Raw genomic sequence first — 20,432 nt, forward strand, 5'->3', positions numbered from 1 at the left:
TTGATGAATAGTAAATGCTGCCCTTAATGACACTCTCATATCATTCAGTCGCGTCTCTGTCTAATTAAAGAATACATGTTTCATGAATAAGTCATTTGACGGAAAAGCAGGATTAATCTCCGAAGCACTGGAGAATTTTGTGTCAGTGGAACCTTTGTTCCGAATATGGAAATGAGCGTGAATCCTAATGAGTACAAAATGTAATGTGTAGCCGTAAACAAGGGGAAACAAGCGGGAGAGAAAGGTAAGCGCGGAGATAATAGTTCCGCTCCGACTTTTGATTCCTATGAATTCATGCATGATCCAAATGCTTTGACCTTAACACCCACAGAGCAAGTGAAAACAAGAAACAAGGAGTCAAATAAAAACCACTATGATGCAGAGGAAGAAAAAAAAACTCAAATGGTTGAAGAGTTCTCTTTTGTAAAATAATGCGGAAGAAAATTTATAGCTTCTATATATATTTTTTACTCCCATTAGCACACTGATAACTAGTGGGGCTTCATGAAACAATTTCCTTCTTTTCAGAGCTCAGTAAGTGACGCCCTTAGTTTAAAAATGCAGTGAAGGTCCATTTAAATGGTTGCTCAAATACAAAGAATTTAGAAGAGCCAGTGCCATCTCTGAAAATGAGGACACTGTTTCATGAAGCCTCATGAACCCGTCACTATTGATAACAATATAGGCGCTTTAAATTTTGGTTGGCTTAAGGCATACTGTAAATGAGATGTTTGGAAGGGGAGTAAATTCCCTCATCTCAAACAGTACTGTCGGTGTTTGGTCTCTCAAAACACACCTTCGAATGTTGCTCAGACTATAGATACAGGTGTCTGCCATCTGCTTGTGCAAAGCAGTAACTACATCAGGCTTTATAGTTGCAGCTTGGCATGTTAAATGCTGCGACGATCGCAACTTTGTGACGGTGGCGCTTAAAGATGGACTGAATTTTGGTGCAAAGAATGACACTTTGGTGCTCTTGATAAGGAGGAAAACGGAACACTAGTAAACCTTGGTTGACATTGCTGATTCCTAGTGTTGTAGTCCAGCCTAACCAAGATGAGGAGGGCCAAGACCAAGACAAAATTCAAGACCAAAGAGAATACAAAACACATCTATTTGCCATCGTCCAGCACGACGGAGACGAGACCCAGTCAGATGCAGTCGAATGCGCTCTTCAAATCATTCAAAGGATGGAACTTTTATGAGATTCAAGCAGGCTCACTCGAGCTTCCACTGTAGCCATGCCAAAACGCGCTCGTGCCAAGGCCCTACAGCCACCTTTGGGATCAGGTGGCACTTTCCTAACATATGCCAACAACATGACCTTGTCCTGAAAGAGACTGCAGGCCAAAGAAGGGAGGCAACAGGACAATGGCTTGAGTGTGAGTGGGGGACGAAACTGACACCAGATGGGTATGTTAATGTTTTTGGCATGGACTTCACCTGCGACTGGGGTTCTCCATTTCCCTCACTCAACTGTATCTTTCTATTAAGTTTGAAGCCAAATGGCAGCTGGTTTTTGGCACCTTACATAGTTTCTGTGCCCAGTTTCGGACTGTTTTTAATACAGTCAAAAGCTTGGTTATTTCTGGTATATTCCTGGATGAGTGATGCACTGCCATCAGCTCCATGAGGCAGGACACGCACAACTTGTTTAATAGATGCCGCTGAGTCTGTGATAGGGAGACAGCTTTTTCCCAGATATCTGCTATAGGGAAACTTGTGGTGTAGGCAGCAAAGTATTTCTAGTAAAAAGCAATGAGATCGCCTCAGGTTGTTTGTGAAGGGGTGGGAGTTATGAAACGGTGAGGAGACACCTCTAGAGTAAACTGCGCTTGATTTGAGCTGTAATGTCGCCTACAGGATGGGCTTTAATGTCTGCGCTTTATTTCGGGGGGCTTTTTCCTAAAAATAAAATGTATGAGGCATCAGTAAGTAGCCATGAAAAAGCTGGTGTTCGTTCTCACGGTGTTTTGAGGAGGTGAAGTTTACCCTGGTCTGCAGGGTAAGGCCTCTGGTTCTAGTGGGAGGGTGCTATAAAGTGTTCTTCAGGCAGAAGTATACAACACACAGACAAAATGACAAGCCTTTTTTTTTGCGGGAATAAAACCATATGTTTTCATTCAACAACTTTTGATGTTGGGTTGATATCGAGGATAATGAACAGGATGAATAAATCGACGTGAACAGGCCGATATATTTTACTGATGTGACTGTTGAATACATCCTGCCCACCAACGATGTCATGGTTTATCCGTTTGGCTTCCAGCCGTGAATCATCTTCTCAGGATCTAAACCTTCTTTTCAGTCACACTTTAGACTAAAGAACATTTATTACCCTAAATAAACTACATATTCATGAGTGTATTCACAGCATAATACAGAATATTGTGTTTATGAGCGTCTTGTTGAGACTGACTAGATTTTACTCTAGTATAGTCAACAAAAGTTCACTCTAAACAACACCACAAATGCAGTGTAATAACCGTAAATAAGCAAGTAATTACTTGCTTATTTAAGACAGTAGGGAATAGATTTTCCGTAATTTCTGGACTGTAAGATGCCACTCGTTTCTCGCGGTCTGAACCCTGTCACTTATACATAAAGAATATAAACAATGCCGTGGCTAATATATGGATTTTACAGAGCGTCATGCTGCCAAAATATTGAGCCTTGTCACATCAAACCAATGAAATCACAGGCGTTTTATTGACCTTAAAGCCGTCATAATCCGTTTTTGCCCGCGTTTCCGGAGCTCCACCAACAGAGCCAACCAGAGGCAAAAAGCAGCTGTGACCGGCTGTGGTGTCGGAACTTCGGACACACGGGCGAAAACAGCACATTTCAAGCAATTTATTGTGAATAAAAGATGTGAGGAGTTCATGATTCAAAGTTCAGAACATTGCCCAGTTAGTTTGACGAGTCAGTCTCCGTGATCCCCATGCATTTTTAAGCTGGGTGGCATTTCTACGGTGCAGACAGCTCCACTGCACCCGCGGCTTCTAGACTGGTGTGGCCTGTGTGAACAAGATCTATGTCCCTTCATAAATGTAGTGCTTGCATCTAATATTCCGGTGGCTCTATACTCCGGAAACCATAATCAGCTCAGTATACAACTTATTTCCAGCCATTTTTTCATTCTTCAGAAGAGATCTATAGCAGACAGAGTGAAGATGCAACAAGTTCAACAACACAACAGACATTCCTTCTGTAAGAAATGAACTATAAAGTAAGTAATGACAATGACAGACACAATCAGATGCATCATAAGTGAGCAATCCACGGCTCAATGAGCCCTTCACTAGCTGGCGGCGTGTCAATGAAGCTGTAACTTTCAGAGTGACGCACAGAATGATGGCTTTCATTGGACTTTTCAACGACAACAATTGATGGTTATCTTGCCCTCAGAACGTCTAAATATTTTCTTTCTCCTTTATCAGTGATTGAATGTTCCATTTCCTCACGGTCATTTGCAGTTCATATGAAAATAAGTGCAACCAAGTAACGCTGCATAAAATATGGATGACTGTAGGGAATAATAAAACTGCCAAAGAACTTACACTCCCAAACAAATATTAAGTCACAAAAGGTTTCGTTTTGGAACATACTTTTTTTTTATAACCAGCAGCAGTTAGTGTATCTATTTTCTAGCTGAGCCTCTTGATGGACACCGGAGGGCTTTTATCAGTCAATAAGGAAGTAATACGGGACTTGTTGCTTTTACCTAAAATAATTCTTGGGGCTCCTGAGTGAAGTCAGTTGGGGATTTCACACAAATACAAAATTAAAGTGGACAAAAAAGGAATTCATTTTGGGGTGAGACAACACCTCATGCCCGGACTTTTTTGTCAGGTTTGACAGGAACTTTGAGTCCTGTTTCAATATTTCTGGTATTTTCAAAGTCATTTCCCCTCAATAATACTATAAATGACTATTGAATCCATTGCATTAAAGACTCATTGTATTAAATCAACAATAAAAACACAAATAATCACGAGAATCCATTGAGTATTCCATGTCTGTACAGGGCGCGATCACACCTGCATTATTGAGCCACGCACACTGGTGCGTGCAGCTGAAGCTGATCTTGCAGTCGGGAGAGGTTTTTCTATCAGTATTGTTCGGCCTGTTCCTCCGAGCCTTTGAACGTGTGCACTACGTGACTGTGCGAGCGAGATCGTCTTGGCTACCTTGGTTGACCGAGAAGGAATCAGACAATCTGTATTCCCTTGAACAGTACCGCAACGAGAACTTAGTTCAGTATTTTTCAAATCAGAAACTAAAAACTAGTTGACAGATATTGTGAGAGGGTGATGGGGAGTAAAACAATGTCTTCCTCTGAAAAGGGGAGACTTTAATCATCCACACGTCTCTATAAAAATAGTCATTGAGGTTAACTCGGTCCATGTCCATAAAAAGTGGTCTTCTTCTTCACCTCTTAGCTGGTACCTCCATCTCCAACTTTACACAGTCCTTATATTGGGGTCTGTGACATGCTGATGCAAATAGGCAACACTAGTATAAAAGCCATGTCACTGGGGGCGGAGCTAGAAGCAGAAACTTGCTCTGTCGAAATCAGAATTTTACCTTTGAATGGGAAAAAAAATCCAGGAAGCAATATAGAGCTGGTGAGTAGAGTTATCCTCCGCCATGGTCAAATATCAACAAAAGGCTACTTGGTTTGACGGCTGTTTTACCCCAAAACCCCAGATGTCAGAAGCAGTGCGGAGACAGAGTTTTTTTCAATATGAATAAATTGTTTCTGTTTTATCGACTTCCTTCGAGTGCGGCACGCTGCCAAAGGGCCATCGGAGACACTCTTTCAGACAGGAAATCCGCCAGCGAAAAGCAAAGTGAACCCAGGAAACATACGTATTAAAACACAACGAATAGATGTCGTTCACATTTTATAGTGAAAGAGCGATGTAAACTTTACGTCATCACCGGCGAACGTGACTCTGAAGCGGTTAACGGAGCGCGTCTTCTCCGACAACCTGGACACCGAGTTATTAATTTTGGAGGTCCAGCGTCGGCCCATTCTTCATGACACTTGTCATAGACTCTATAAAGGCATTGCCTCCTTCAACCGCAAAGTGCCGCGCGACAGACAATCGTCGTGTAATCACGATTCTCTTGTGACTGAGCACCATTCCTCTTGTTTGTACCTGTTCCCAGTGGAAATAGAAAACTCTGGTGCGGTTCTGTGTCAACTCCCTCCCTCCCTGCACCACCATATCTAGTGGAAATTAGGGGTAAAACTGTAGGTACTTGACACACTTCCACCCAACGTAAAGTCCAGGCCATTCCACTGTTAGGTTCTAACAACCCGTTTGACTTTCACCAAAAGTGTATTAACATGTTCAGCCATGAACACCATCATATTTTTCAGCTGAAGTGAAGCGGAATAGGGCAGTGTTGAGATAATTACAATGGTTAATGATGTCGTGGATGTGTGTTGGGGAAGGGATGGTCACACTTAAGTGAGCATTTTAATTACAAAAGCACAGGGGATTGTATTTCCCTATTTCTTGCCATCGCGTAATGATAAACAACATTTAATGCGTACCAGGACGTGGAGGAAAATCCAAGGTTTCCCACCATCCATAGCACGAAACCATATTGCTCTCAGCTGGCCGGCCCCAGTGTGATGTCACAGTTTGGCACTGCGCTTGAACTTGTCCCCTGGACATCACACACTGGTGCAACCGTATGGGCAGGCGCACGGTGGGGGGGGGGTCCAGCAAGGTGGTGTTGGAAGGATCTACAGAGGCAGGTGACTAATTGAAAGCGAAGTGCTTCCAAGTTGTCGTCATGCTGGCATCTTTCCTGCACGGCTGAGAGTCAACAAGCTGGCACCTGAGCTCATGCATTTACATTCATGGTGAACACATAGCAGCAGTCTGTGTAGACAGAGAGAGAGAGCTATACGTCCTGTTGAGCTGAGGGGCACTTCTGGTCGAACAATCCGTGGCTCTATCAGAGTGTTAAAAAACCCTAAAACGCAAACTGAAATTCCCACTGTTCTCTACAGATACCAAAAAGAGTTTAAAGTTATTTTTAGTCTTGGTTACACAGAGTAAAATGGACGTCAAGATGAAGGGGCCGAGAAAAATGGCACAACTCGAGCAGAATAATGAGCTGAGACTGATACAGTCATAGGTTAGAGTGGAGCTATACGGAACATGTATGCATCATAGCACTGATGAACCAGCTCATTAGCAGGATTCACACTAGATCACTCCATTATTAATCTACAGCTGCCATGACTGAGATTAAGGGCCGCGGGGAATTTCAGCGCAGACAGTAAAAGGGTTGTGAGCCTCGTAAAACCAGTGTATGTTGATGTACATGCCACTTCACATTTATGTACATTCTCAAAATGTTTATGTAATAAATGAAATAAATGTTTTTCTACTACTCTGTTGGAAATTTTTCAGTCATACTAGTACATGTTTAAGCATTACTAGTAATACAGTGGTACTTCAGTTCTCGACCACAATCCGTACCAGACGGCTGTTCGAGAAGCGATTTGTTCGAAATCTGAAACAATTGTTCCCATTACAAGGAATGGAGAAAGAAATCATGCATTCCAAGCCTTAAAATAGTCTTTTGTAGGAGTGAATGTAGAGTGTCTGCTGCAGGTGCGCTGTTCCTCTATGTGTGTGGCCGCTGCATGTGGGAGGGGTTGCCGAGTGAGTGACGTCTCTCCAGAAGTGAAGAGGTGCCCGGTGCGTGTCCAGCTCTGAATGTGCGCTTCTGTGCAGTTTGGCTGTGACAAAGTCATAAACCAAGTAACTTAGCTCTGTCCCAGACTCGCCTCATCCCTGTCCCAGCTCCAGCCCACAACAGGACATCAAACCCTGGAGTGGAGGTGTGGAGAGCGAGCACCTCCCCTGTGACACTCTACCACGGTCCAGTGTGGAGACAGGAAAGGTTTTACACCTCAATATGAAGAAAAAACAGTCAGTAAATGTAGCTACACGTCTGCATACAGGGGCTGCGTTATACACAACAACAAAGCGCGTCGTCGGTCAGCCGATCGATCGGTCCACGCACGTTATGCTTTTTCAGGCTTTTTTAGGGGGCGTTTGAGTTCTGGATTTTTGTTCAAAATCAGAAGCAAAAAAATCTACAAATTTTTGTTCGAACTCCGGGATGTTCGAAAACCAAGGTACCACTGTATATATCTATATCTATATCTATATATCTATATATATATATATATATATATAGATATATAGATATATATATAATGCATTCTGATTAATGAAGTGTCAATGTGGGAATTTGTAGCAAAGATATAAATGCGTTCGGGTTACGACGTCTTTTGTTCACGTTGTTTGTCTGATTTATTGTTTCATCCATCGATTCATTTAAGTAAATTACTCTCATCTCTCCTGCCTTCTGTCGACCAGCACTTCCTGCACTTGGTTCCCTCCTTCCGAAATCATAACAACAAAGGTTTGATTATGACTCTTTATACATGATTTTACATGAATTGAGGCCAATATCTTGGCTCCAGCCAACATGGGCAACATTCACCTATATACACACTCGAGCGAAATAAATAAAACATTATCACGTCCTCAATAAATTATACATTTCCTCATGGCAACAACTGTTCGCAGCAGACATATATTTATTCATGTATCATCACTCTCAGTGGTAATTGGAGTGATAATCCCATACCACGATAGATTTGTTACAGGCAGCATGGGAAGTTTGTCAACATGAGAGGAGTCGCGCTTATTCTCCGATTGCTTTGCTGTGTGATGAATGTGGTGTGAAACTAGCTGTGGCCCAAAGTTTAACAGATGGTTTTCCTCCATGGGGAGCAGGCCCAGGAGAACTCGCCTCTGGAAATGTTCAGCTAGATATTAAATCCTGCTGCAATGGCTGTGTCATGTCAATGCTCTATTATCATGGAACACGCGCTCCCTATGTGTTCCGACCTTCTTCATGTGAACACTCGGAGAACTTATTGTCTTGTGAATGTAATATGCAAAAAACACTTTTATGATGATGCATTGCAGTCTTCTTCCAGGCAGATATTCATGAGTCCCATAATGCACTGCAACAAGTGAAGCAACATTATGATATATTATACCACGGTCAGATTAAAAAAATAAACAATAATCCTGTCTGGTTTAAGACTTGTATTTTTGAATTGAGTCTGTTTGTGATCTGTCGAGCTTTGTGCTCAACATCTTGGAAACACTATTAAGATGAGACGTCCATCTGCAGTCAACAGAAAACAACATCCTCATCCAACGATCTTTAAAAGAAAACCTGTCAGGGACACAAAGAGCCAATTGCATCTGCAAGTGAATGAAATCACAAAACAGCTGCCAAGCAACTCAGTTCCAACCATATTGTGATATTCTCCAGTGACAACAATATTGTCCAACATTTATTTTGTGTATATAACCATATAATATCAGGTGGCAGTACCGTTAGCACTGTAATTTCAGAACTGCAGTTCCAGAACTACATTCTTAGAACCAGAACAGGGCGGCACTCCAGAGTGAAAGTCAAGGAAAAACAGGGAGACCGGAATAGACACTCTCCTGGAAAACAGTAATGGAGGTGAGCAACCATGGTAGACCAAAGAGAGCCACTCAAATAAAGATAATGCAGCTATTTTTCGCCAGATTCTCCTCTTTCCTGACTGAGGACGGTAAATCCCTGAGTATTTTGAAGATAACCCGGAAACAGAATCCTTATGTCTGGGGTGCGTTACGAGTAAATCCGTCCAAATAAGCTCTGAAAATAGTCATGGCCGACAATAAATATTTACCATGTTCAATATGTGCAACCAACAAACTTGTGCGTGCGGAGAGCCGATCGCTCCCAACTTGAACTGTGGCATAGAAAAGTAGCCAGTCAAGAAGCGATCTGACAGAGAAACAAGGAAGCACAGGCAGAGTTTTGACATTTACTGAATCGATGACAGAAAAACGCGACTTTTTAATCATGAGTATTAAATCTCAGTCCATTCCTCCGCAGTTCTCACCCGTTTCATGCATGAATTTGGGTTGTGGAAGCAGCCAATGTGCGCCTGTCATTTAGTTATCATAGTGTTTCTATCAAGATTCCTCTGGAAAAAAAGACAGTTAACTTCAAATGTTGCAAGTCGTGTCTGCCACTTGTTGTGACGTTTCCACTTTGTATCGTGTGTTCACAAGAGATTTCTGGTTTGGAGGATGAGCCTCTTGACCATGATATTTGTCACTGTAAAAATAAAGTTTTGATCTGATAGAACTTACGTTATCATTCTGACATTTGATTTGAGATGGTAAAACGAAAAAAAAAAAGAACAAAAAAAGTGAAGCTCTATTTCTATCATTTCTGAGATGAAAACTTATAGCTGCGCCCACCTCTGGCTCTGCAAGAGCGGCACCTAGACTGTGATTCTGAAAGTGCAGTTCTGCAATGCTGCTGCTGGATGGAAGAAAGTCAGTCAAGGCTGGGGCCTCTAAAATGTAAGCATCTGTAGCTAGTCTGAGTTATCAAAAAAATTCAAATTCCATTGAAATCCGTCCATAACTTGGACAGCCAGGAAGATGAGCCCTTGCATAAACAGAACCTCCACAGCGGAGGTAATGAACAATTTAAAGTCCAGCTGTACAGCCTGCCAGTGCGATCAATAAGACACAGTACCGATAAGAGCAGCAGTGTAAACGTCACTGCACCACTACATAAACAAATGAGAACATTTCTATGCTTACCTTTGCGATCTGGACACACCAATTGAGCAACAGCTGGGATCCGATGTTGTCCTTGTGCTCGTGGACGTAGTCAAGCAGGCAGCCATGCAGCATCAGTTGTGTGACCAGCTGGATGGTGGGACTGAGGCAGACGCCCAGAAGACGCACCAGGTGTGGGTGCTCCATGCTCGCCATGATCAGGGCCTCCTGGGTGAGACATGTTTTCCCTCAGGCAACGTTGACACAAGCAAGTAACCTTTTGATATTTACAGGACAATAAAAGATGGTTCGTTTTTTTGCCATCCAGAGTCTTGTTTTTTTCCTCAAGATGATGTGGTTGCTGCACTGGTGACAGTCAATATCAGTGAGTGTATGTTTACATAACGCTGACACAGACCTGGATTTATGTGACTCAGGGATTACAACTCTTCCATCCATAATCATGAGCTGAAGTTCGGCAGTGGAGGAGCGTAAAACGGCTGATGGAGATAGTCGCCCTTACTATTTGCTTGTAGGCACTTCACATAAATCCTCGAGCCTTAAACCTAACACCATGAATAGGATGTGGTATTTTAAAATGTCTCCTGCACATGGCAATCTGTGAGCCGAGGTGCATAAATATGCAGGCACAATCTAAGCTTTTTGGTATTTTCAAAGTCTCATCCATGAATCTATCTTCATGGATACTACACCAGATTTCCTGAACGTGCTTTGGGGCTTAAACATAAGAAGATTTAAAAAGAAAGAAACATGCTTGTTTAATGCATGTTGGTGGGAATATCTGATATTTTGGATAAGATATATACAGTTATATATATATTAGTGGTGGGACTTCAATGAGTTCATTATTATTATTATTATAAAAAAAAACGCGAAAACATTTTTAAGCATTTAATCTTTTTAATTGAATTTAACAGTTTGCTTTCCATACTACACAGAACGTATGTAACAGTGCTTTCACAATGCGGGTTCTGTCTCGAGACTAAGGTCTTTTGGCTCAGAAGTCCGAGATGTGAACACAAGGCGCGGAATTGATCCCGGCTGGAGACCTGCACTTTGTCTCTGGAAACTCTCAGCGGGTGGTGAGCTTCTCGCCTAAGGCGACTCGGCGCTAAATGCTGGAAACTATTTGTGTGACTCCGTACAAACATGATAAATGCTGGGCAGTAAAGGGTCTGATCGCTGTCTGGCCAGACAACATTGTTCAAAAATAGCTTCTCAAACTCCCAGAAAACTGAGGTGTGCAGCTGGGAGCTGCAGGAAAATAGTGCTCGGGAACGGGAGCGCAGCGCAGCGGCCCAGGACTCCTGTGCACAAGTTCCTGGTCCACTGATCGCACATGACACGTCGCAGCAAGTATGAAAGGATGAATAAAATTGAAATTCTTATGCAAATATGTTCCAGACATTAAAAGAGCTTTAGGTTAAATAATCTATCTATCTATCTATCTATTGATCTGTCTATCTATCTATCTATCTATCTATCTATCTATCTATCTATTGATCTGTCTATCTATCTATCTATCTATCTATCTATCTATCTATCTATCTATCTATCTATCTATCTATCTATCTATCTATCTATCTATCTATCTATCTATCTATCTATCTATCTATCTATCTATCTATCTATCTATCTATCCATCCATCCATCTATCTATCTATCTATCTATCTATCTATCCATCCATCTATCTATCTATCTATCTATCTATATATATGTATATATATATATATAGAGAGAGCGAGAGAGAGAGGTCTGTTTACATGTTTGTATCATGACGTACAATAGTGAGTCTTCCACTGTGTAATGTCCTCAATGGCCTTAATTTCATCCTCATTTTCTTTGCCTATACTGTACACGCAATCTGTTTATTCATGAAAGTGTGTGAGGCCTCTCCAGCATGGTATTGGCAGACTCAGCCCACACGCAGCACGGCCTTTCAGGAAAACAATGATGTCATCATGTTGATGTGCCAAAAGTCATACGAGGATCCCATTCTGCTAAAGCAAGCGGAAGCCTCCTGACCACTGGAGTTTGTAATAAGAGGTGACTCTCGGGGAGAAAAAAAACATGCAACATCCAACTGTGAAAGAATGTGATAAGAGCAAAAAAAAATCATCAACCGGCCCAGAAGCCTCAAAACCATTCTTTTGTAGCTGTGTTTGCTTCAGAACAGTGACTGGAACGGTTGGTAATCTACAAGGATCGGATCAGTGACTCGAATCAGAGGGCATGGTTCTCATCAGATGATGGCAGGGAAATACTTCCTTAAATGGAGTAGAGAGCCAGGATGAATTGCAGATGGTGAACTCATAAAGCCCTGAGAGAGGCACTGACTTCCCCCATTCCCACTTGAAATCCGACTTTAATTTTTACCCAAATTATTCTGCTGCAAACAGCTAAATGTTGTGCTCAAATAGTGTCTGCAGCAAGCTGCGTCTGGCTTTTGAATGATCAATTATTGCTGGTCAAATGAGCTCAATGGGACAGCAGGTGCCAGTAGTAATAGCAGGACATTGTAAAAAAAAAAAAAAGCTTGAAATGGTTGGTCACATGATTCCAAACATAAATCCTAACATTTACTAAACTAAATAAATGACATGAACTGAAGTTTTGTGTGGAGCTAGTTGGAGTTAGCACAACAAAGCTAGCCATTTGTAAGATGCTATTACCATTACAAGTTGGGATAAAACTCCCTAGAATAGAAGAATAGAATAGGACCCGAATAGGTCCTATTCTATTCTTCTATTCTAGGGAGTTTTATTTTGGAAACATTTACAGTTTGACAGTCAATAAGCACTAACAGGGAGAAGCTACGACTGGTGCATCTTTGACTTTCCACAACAGGGTTATGTGATCATCAGTGCCTCTGTTAACCTGCCTTGAGCCACATAAGTTCTGAACTTATTTAATACATTTTTTACAGCCTAGAAGGTGAAGAAGGAAGTCGCTGTAGCTGGTCCTGCAGCTTCCTCTCGGCGGAGTGTGATCAATCCTTCAAAGGATTTGAGCATCAAGATAACATTCTGGGACAAAACCCAGACTCTTGTCATCTGTATTTTGCTATCGGTGGAGGTAGCTGATGGCAAAATTAGAACTTATTCCTCCCAAATAAAGACAGCAGTTTTCCAAATTGTTACTGAAGCAATGCAATGGAGAAATATTTAGGTCATAGAAGCTATTAATTCCAACTCTATCACTGTTCCTTGAAGTCGCTCTCAAAGACAGAAAAGAAACGAATATTTTGACAGGCAGCTCAGCGCAAAGTACGAGGATTGTAAACGCTCAGAGACAAACAAACTCAGCCGTCAAGGTCACTGAAAACGTGGTCCCTCTGAAGCCCACTGACAGTCAGACGAAGTGTTAAACAGGAGCGCAACTGGGTCGCTTCAGATGAGAGTGTGGCTGGATTTGCATTTGTACGTGTTGCGTGTCGATGAGAGTAATTTCATCTGCTTTGCATCATCATTTAGCAAGTATTAATTTTTTTTTTATTCCTTTTGAAAAGAGACAAGATGTGGAGGTTTTCTTTTTTTCTGATAAATAGGACACAAGAAGCCAGTAGTCTGGAGAGTCTAACTTAACATCAGAGCTCTTCATGGAAAATATTTTCATAAAGTATTCCTGTAAATCTTATATATAAAGCATCTCACAATCATAATAAAAAAGCATACTGAAGTCATAGATATTTGATCATCAGTTTCACACAAACCTGAAGAGTTCATCATGAATTTCAAACATACTCACGTCCATGAACTCCACATTAGCTTTGGGTCCTGTAGCTTCATTTAGGATTTTAATGGCCACTGGGATCTTCACTGTTTCACCCTCTGGGACCCAAATGCCCTTTAGGAACATGTTAAAAAAAGGCGAACTTTTATTCTAAACGAAAATGCCATTCATGCAATATAATAATCATCTTTTTGGCCTTTAAAAATGCACAGAGCACAGAGTTCTTCATTTCAAGCCAACATTAAACAAGTGTATACAGTGAGATGAGACTATTCTGTGACAGCTTGGCTCTGCACTCCAAAAAGTAAGTGATCATAAATCTGAGCGTAAAGTGGCTCCAACTTATATCCTTTACCTCAGCTTTGGAAGAGAATACTATTTTGAGTAACATTTTAAACAGTGATTAAACTGAGAAAAAGCTGAACTCAGACATAAAAATTCACCTTATACACGGTCCCGAAGGCACCTGAGCCCAGGATCTTCACCCGTTTGAGTTCCGTCTCTTTCAAGATGCGCAGCTGAGCCTGGTTTGGTGCCGTTCCACTGGGTGTCAACGGCTCCACCAGCTAAAAAAAAACAAGAGCCCAGAGCACAGAAGGAAATTTACATACAAAGGCTGCATTAGTAAGTTATCATTTCCACGCACCTTTATACCAGCATTTATATATTTTCATCATCATCATCAAAAATGTCTTTGAACCAGGGCGCCCTATTTTTTCAGAACATCATGCTGCGCAGTCAGGCTTATGAGACACTATTTATTATTGTGCAGTAGCAGCCCATCAATAAGACTGCGAGAACTAATTACCAGCATGAAGGAAGGAAAAACAACCACCAAAAGCTGGTGAAAAAGATCCTTCAAGTTTTTACTTCACAGCAGTCGCCTCTTTACAGATCTCTGCGCCTGAAGGAATCTGGACCTTCACTTTTTCACTCCTCTGACCTCCCTTGCAACCTAATCTGCTTTGAGCTCTCAATGTTGCCGTCCAGACGTCTTTTTACTCACAGCAAAATATCAGGACAACGTGATGCATTTTGTGAACATGGATGTAGCAACGTGCAACCATGCTTTTCGACTGGTCCGGCGTTTAGTAAAAGGAAAACCCAAGAGGAGTTTGTTCATTCAATTTACTGAGTTGGGTTAAAGTGTTGTAGCAAGTGTTTCATGCTAAAAAGTAAAGATGTGTAGGCTGCCTTAAATAACACAAAACTCCAGTTGTTTTCATTGAAAACTGAAATTGTGGCCATAAATGTCAGCAATTTGTTTCAAGTTCTACCAACATGAATTCAAGTATTAGGCGTTCAGATAAAAGCAGTATTATTTGCGGTGTTTGTCAGTAGGGCAGTTTTAGTTATATATGTGGGTTGAAATGTGACAGAAAATAAGGTCTCAATGTTGCCTTCTAGACGCCTTCTTACTCACAGCAAAATATCAGGACAACATGATGCATTATGTGACCATGGATGTAGCAACGTGCGACCATGCATTTTGACTGGTCAGGCACTTTGTAAAAGGAAAACCCAAGAAAACTCCAATTGTTTTCATTGTGGACTGCAGTCTAAACCCAACTTAACCCAACGCCATGAAGTAATTCAGCAACTTTTTTGGAGAAAAAAAAGCACCAACTGAAATTGTGGCCTTAAATGTCAGCAATTTGTTTCAAGTTCTACCAACATGAATTCAAGTATTAGGCGTTCAGATAAAAGCAGTATTATTTGCGGTGTACAGTTTGTCAGTTAGGCAGTTTTAGTTATATATGTGAGTTGAAATTTGACAGAAAATAAGGTCAGTTCAATAACTATTTTAGGCAACAAAATATTTTGATTTATTTATGTTTTAATTAACTCTTTTTTTTAAAGATAAAATGTATGGAAATACAATATATATAATAGATATACAACCTCCAATAACAACATCGAGCTGCAATTTCTGCCAACTCAGTGACAGAATCGAGTACTGATGCTCAGAGTGGATGAGGAACATCAAACTAGTAAAAGAATAGTAGCGTGATGGTGCATCGGCGCATGTAGAACAAGGGAAAGACATACTCCATCAGTTTAGCTCATACAAATGAGCAAGGCTGATCGAGTCAATGACAGATTCAGCAACACAATTCTGCAAAATAAATGGATGAATAAATACACATGTAAAAATATATATATTATATCTTATATAGAAAAGTGTGTTTATGGCAAAAGAAAGGTTGTTTGAAAAAAATAAAAAAAAATCTGTAAAGGGAATTCAATATAACGTAAGGAAATAGCATTGTAATTACAGCACTGTAATTACAATCGTCATTGAGAAGCAACGTGTGTTTTACTCGGTGCATCTTGTCCCCCAGTGTCCTATTTCTAGGCAAAAGTTCGACGACACCCATCAATTACAAGGTTGAAGCACAACCAGTAGAACACACCGTCGTTCAGTCTTATAATAATCCATTGTATCGCCAGTCTCACTCGCTCATGCCAGACAGCTCGAAGTTATGTCATGGTCACCTCTGTTTCCAGGAAACGGCGGAGGGCTCTCTTCTTCTTGATGTTCTTCCTACGCACGGAGACGGCCACGCCCAGCACCATGATCACCACCATGAAGAGGCTGCCAATCACGCCAGCCGCAATCAGAGGGGTTCTGGAGGGAAGGGACGAGCAGTCAAAAATAGCCACCGCGTCGTTCCAACGGCACTAAATCCATTTACAATCTGTAGGATTTTGTGAGCGATTGACATGCTAACAGCAGCCCAAACAAATAACAACGAAAAAGAACATTGAAAATGTGACTCTGTTTATGGAACAACACTTTTCTTTTTGTAATTGTGATTCCATTTTTTGTCCAAGGAATAATGGCTATTTTATGCCCCGAAGGTTCATTCAATCCATAAAGAGCAGAAGCAGAAAACAGAAAAAGTACAATAAAAAGCCATTATTAAAAAATGTATTATTTTAGTTTATTGTAAATATGTTAAATGACTTAAATGTATCATCTCACTTTGCTTTTGAGCATGCAATATTTTTTTTTCAATTGAAACCGTTTTTACACGGTCAAAAACTCACAATAATGTTGGACAGATGCTAGGTAATGAACTTGTAACTCATCTGGGAAAAGGCAGTAAAAGGACTAAAACAAATATAAAACCATGAATTTGAAAAAAAAAACACTGCTTTTTCCAGATGTTTTTAAAGCAAATCCACTCCAGATATGTTTTGGGATTTTAAATGCACATTAAAGAGGAATAAAATAACTGATTTTTTTGAATCAGTTATTTTAGAGAAAAGCACGTCGGGGAATATGCAAGGTCGGACCAGGAAAACATAGCTTTGAAGGGATCAAATATGGAGTGAGTCGTTGACACGTCTATCTGATCGGCACAAAATCCCTACAAAGGAGTACAGTCTGTTGGCCTTTGACAGCTGAGTGTAATCATGACTTTTTGATAAGCCGCTTTCAATCATGCTCAGAAGCCGATACCTCCAGCAGGTAACAGATTTACAAGATGTGAGGCAGCTAAGCCGGAGGTTAGCAGGATGTGCCTAATGTATCCGATCCACCGCTGGCAGGCATCAGATAAGAGCTTATCTGCTCACCGGGTCAACGGCTGCACTTCCCTTTCATCCCGTAGGCCGATGTCTGGAAATAGTCTGGATCAAGTATTTTAGGGATCCGGATATTTTTTTTGTCCCACAGTTATTTATTTTTATCTTTGTCAAGTGCTTGAACCTCGTGGTGTTAATCCATGAAGCGACGCTCTGGTGCAAAGTTGCAGGTAAGAATTTAGGTCTGCCCAAAAATGGTGCTAAAACAGACGTGAATTCGCCTTGTGCCAATTTGGCATCACAAAAAGCCTATTTGAAGGCAGATTTGTGTATTTATTAAGCATTTAGAATGGCTGTTGTTTACCTCATTTACTTTTTAAAAATTGTATTTCGTTCTATTATGTCATTTTACATTTAATTTCAAGTTTCCCGTGCCAGTTTCGGAATCCCCAGACGGACCGCCGAGGCCTCTGAACCTGACTAGAGCACCATCCAAAACAAGCATTTTTTGTAAAGCCTTGACTTTGGTGGGTGACCCAGAAGACAAGGATGGTAGCTGAACTCCCTCTGTGTGAGGAGATGTGAAGCTTGGTCATCCAGAAGATACTTGAAGTAGAGCTGGCGCTCCTGTGTATTGCTAGATGCCAGATGCGGAGGCACTGGCGTCTCCATTGGATGGCTCCTGGGAGCCTCCTTGGTGAGGTCCTCTGGGTTTGTCCACCTGGGAGGGGACCTCAGGGCAGATCCAGGAAAAATAGTGAGACCATGTCTCTTATTTTGCCTGGAAAGTCGATGGAACTATAGAATTACCCTAAAAGAACTGAAGGAGGTTTTCATGGCAATAGACGTATGGGTCTCTTTGCTTTGACTGCTGCCCCCGTGACCCAACCTTGGTTGAGTAGTATGGATGGATACTGATGGATTTGAGACACGTTTTCTACATGAGCTGTCATACAGAATTGGACACAACTTGCCTCCCAATGCAAAACACATGACGTTAAAAAAAAACAAAACATACCGATCCATCCATCCGATGCAGTCCTGCAGCCTGGGTCCAATACACCTTGAAAAAAAGCAAAGCAAAAAACAAAGAACGAATTTAAATGAAGCACAACTGAGACCCAACAACATCACTGCCTGATCTCTTCTTAGATAATAAACAAATGAGAGTAACTTGCAATAGCTTTTGCATCATTCCCAGCAGGAGGTAAATAAGAAGCCAATTTTGTAAATCAAAATGTGTATTGTCTTTCTAATCCATTGCCTCCTCCACCCAGGGGGTTGGATACGGCAATTCAACAATCACACCTGACACCGGTGTTGTCGATTCTGGCTCCAAAAAGATGAGCGTGCTCAATTATACTGTGCACACAGTAGAGCAGATCGACAACTTTCATGCATGGTTTTAAACTTCACTTCACAAGGTAAGGAAACCACGTTTAGCACAGAAAAGTCTTTCACTGAAATATTTTGTTGAAACCATTACTAACCCTCTTATTCAAGCTAAAAAAAGGGATTTTATAAATTGTCCTCACAAAGACAAAGGTTAGAGGGCAGACGTCCTTGCTTGAGGACGTCAAACTGCATCACACAAAGGGCAACACAGTTTTAACAATGGGTAACACACTGTATTTCACAGTCAATAAGGGAAACAAGACACTTAAAGACACTGCAATATTAGCCTCTATATTAGTTATTGGTGGCTCATTTTAGCATTAAGCTTCTACAAGCTCCATAAAATCTACCTCCAAACACAAAGACGCTCCAAGTAAAGAACACCTCTCCATCTTTTAGGGCATTTTCGGGGCCCATTAGATTAGTTTTGCATTCAAATGTGAGCCAAATATTTGAATTTATAGGTCCATATTGACAGTGAAAATTGACTCTGCAGGCCAGATTTGGCTCATGTGACGTAGGAAATTCAAGCATCCAGTCATGATATCACTTACCCACTTAATCACAGAGGAGAACAAAACGCATGTGTGCAGTGCACAACGCAACATCAAGTCTTGGGATTACTTGGCCAGAGCTGGCGTGACAGCAGGACCCAGGGAAGTTCTTTGTGGGCAATTTCACACCAATTATGTTTGGATATTTCCAGTGACAGCCTAATATTTCCCTGGCGTCGCTTCTAATTCCTAGAACACACATCATATATTTGGAGAAATGTTTGCATTCCTCCTCGACTACGTCTCTTGATACGCTCCCATAATTTAATAGAAGTATTAGATTTCGAACTGCAAAATTGCAGTTTGACAACATGTTTGACTTCACGGCTGATGGAGTGCTACTGCTAACTTCAGAAGTTTTATTATTCCTCAGCGAGATTCCTTTCGCCCTGAATACATTTAAAGCTTGCTGCCTCAAAGTAGTGGAGCAAATCTGCTTTAATTCTTAAAAACAAGTGCGAAAAAAGACAAGAATTCGACAGAAGATTTAATGTGAGTTAATGTCTTGGCTGAACGTCATTTTTGGCACGTTTGAAAAGCCACCTGTGGAAGCTTTAGGTACGGAGCCCTGGAAGTGACATGCATTGGTTTATTTTTTTGGATGTGTGCATGACTTTATTTTTAACAGTTATCTCGAGATATTTCTTATCTTGAGAAACGATTACTTCCTGTAAGCACTATGTCTCCCAAGGCTTCATAACTGTTCGTCAACGTTGTCATTCGCTGTCTGCAAGTCAGAATATTGCGAATGTCTTGTCTGATCGAGTGCCTTCTACTCAAAATAATACCACATGTGGCATGCATGACTTTATTTTTTTTCTCCCAAGATACAAAATTATCTCGGGAGAAAAAAAATAAAGTCATGCATGTCGCTTCCAGGGACGCAAAATTCGTATAGCTTAGCCATTATTTTGAGTAGTAGTTTGAGTATTTTGAGGCACTTGATCAGAGTGTTAAAAGCGCACAGACTTGCAGACAGTGACTGACATTGTTGACGAACAGTTACGAAGCCATGGGAGACGTAGTTCTTCCAGGAGGATGTATACAAAATGCTTTGCCAGAGAGGCAGTTACGCATGCGCTGACATTTACGATTGTATCTTGAGATAAAATAATCTCGAGATAGTTGTTATCTCGGGCAAAAAAAAAATAAAGTCATGCATGTCACATCCAAAAAAAAATAAACACATGCATGTCACTTCCAGGGCTCCGTATTTCGGTATTACTTTTATGGAGCACTTGATCATGTTCACTGAAAACTGCACACAGAAAGAAAAAAAAAATCTATGACTCATTCCAATCACAGTTTCAGGGCAGAGGCCTATCCCTGCTACATGAAGTGAAACATGGGGGTCACGATGGACAGGTCACCAGTCCATTCTGTGACCACTCACACACACAGAAACTCACATGTATGTACAGTCATCCATGTCTGTATGTTTTTGATCATTGGAGGGAAACCAGGGGGGTTTGGTGACCCTACTCCTGGTCTACAGTGCAAACAACAGATCGC

The 20,432-nt window shown here is 41.2% G+C and overlaps 1 protein-coding gene across 2 annotated transcripts in view; it reads right to left on the reverse strand.

Annotated features, from left to right (window-relative positions):
- LOC128766242 (receptor tyrosine-protein kinase erbB-4-like) overlaps nucleotides 1–20,432 on the reverse strand; it is a 228,639-nt gene that overhangs the window by 27,325 nt on the left and 180,882 nt on the right. Inside the window, exons 16-20 of one of the 2 annotated variants that reach the window (XM_053877738.1) lie at nucleotides 17,990–18,034; nucleotides 15,937–16,069; nucleotides 13,884–14,006; nucleotides 13,456–13,554; nucleotides 9,729–9,911 (exon numbers count right to left, since the gene is read on the reverse strand). In XM_053877738.1, the coding sequence (XP_053733713.1) occupies nucleotides 9,729–9,911; nucleotides 13,456–13,554; nucleotides 13,884–14,006; nucleotides 15,937–16,069; nucleotides 17,990–18,034 (583 nt within the window). Of the gene's footprint in view, nucleotides 1–9,728; nucleotides 9,915–13,455; nucleotides 13,555–13,883; nucleotides 14,007–15,936; nucleotides 16,070–17,989; nucleotides 18,035–20,432 lie in introns of both variants that reach the window. The other variant, XM_053877737.1, reaches the window with a different exon arrangement.

The sequence above is a fragment of the Synchiropus splendidus genome, chromosome 10 (genome assembly GCF_027744825.2).
Source record: "Synchiropus splendidus isolate RoL2022-P1 chromosome 10, RoL_Sspl_1.0, whole genome shotgun sequence".
Classification (NCBI taxonomy): Eukaryota; Metazoa; Chordata; class Actinopteri; order Syngnathiformes; family Callionymidae; genus Synchiropus; species Synchiropus splendidus.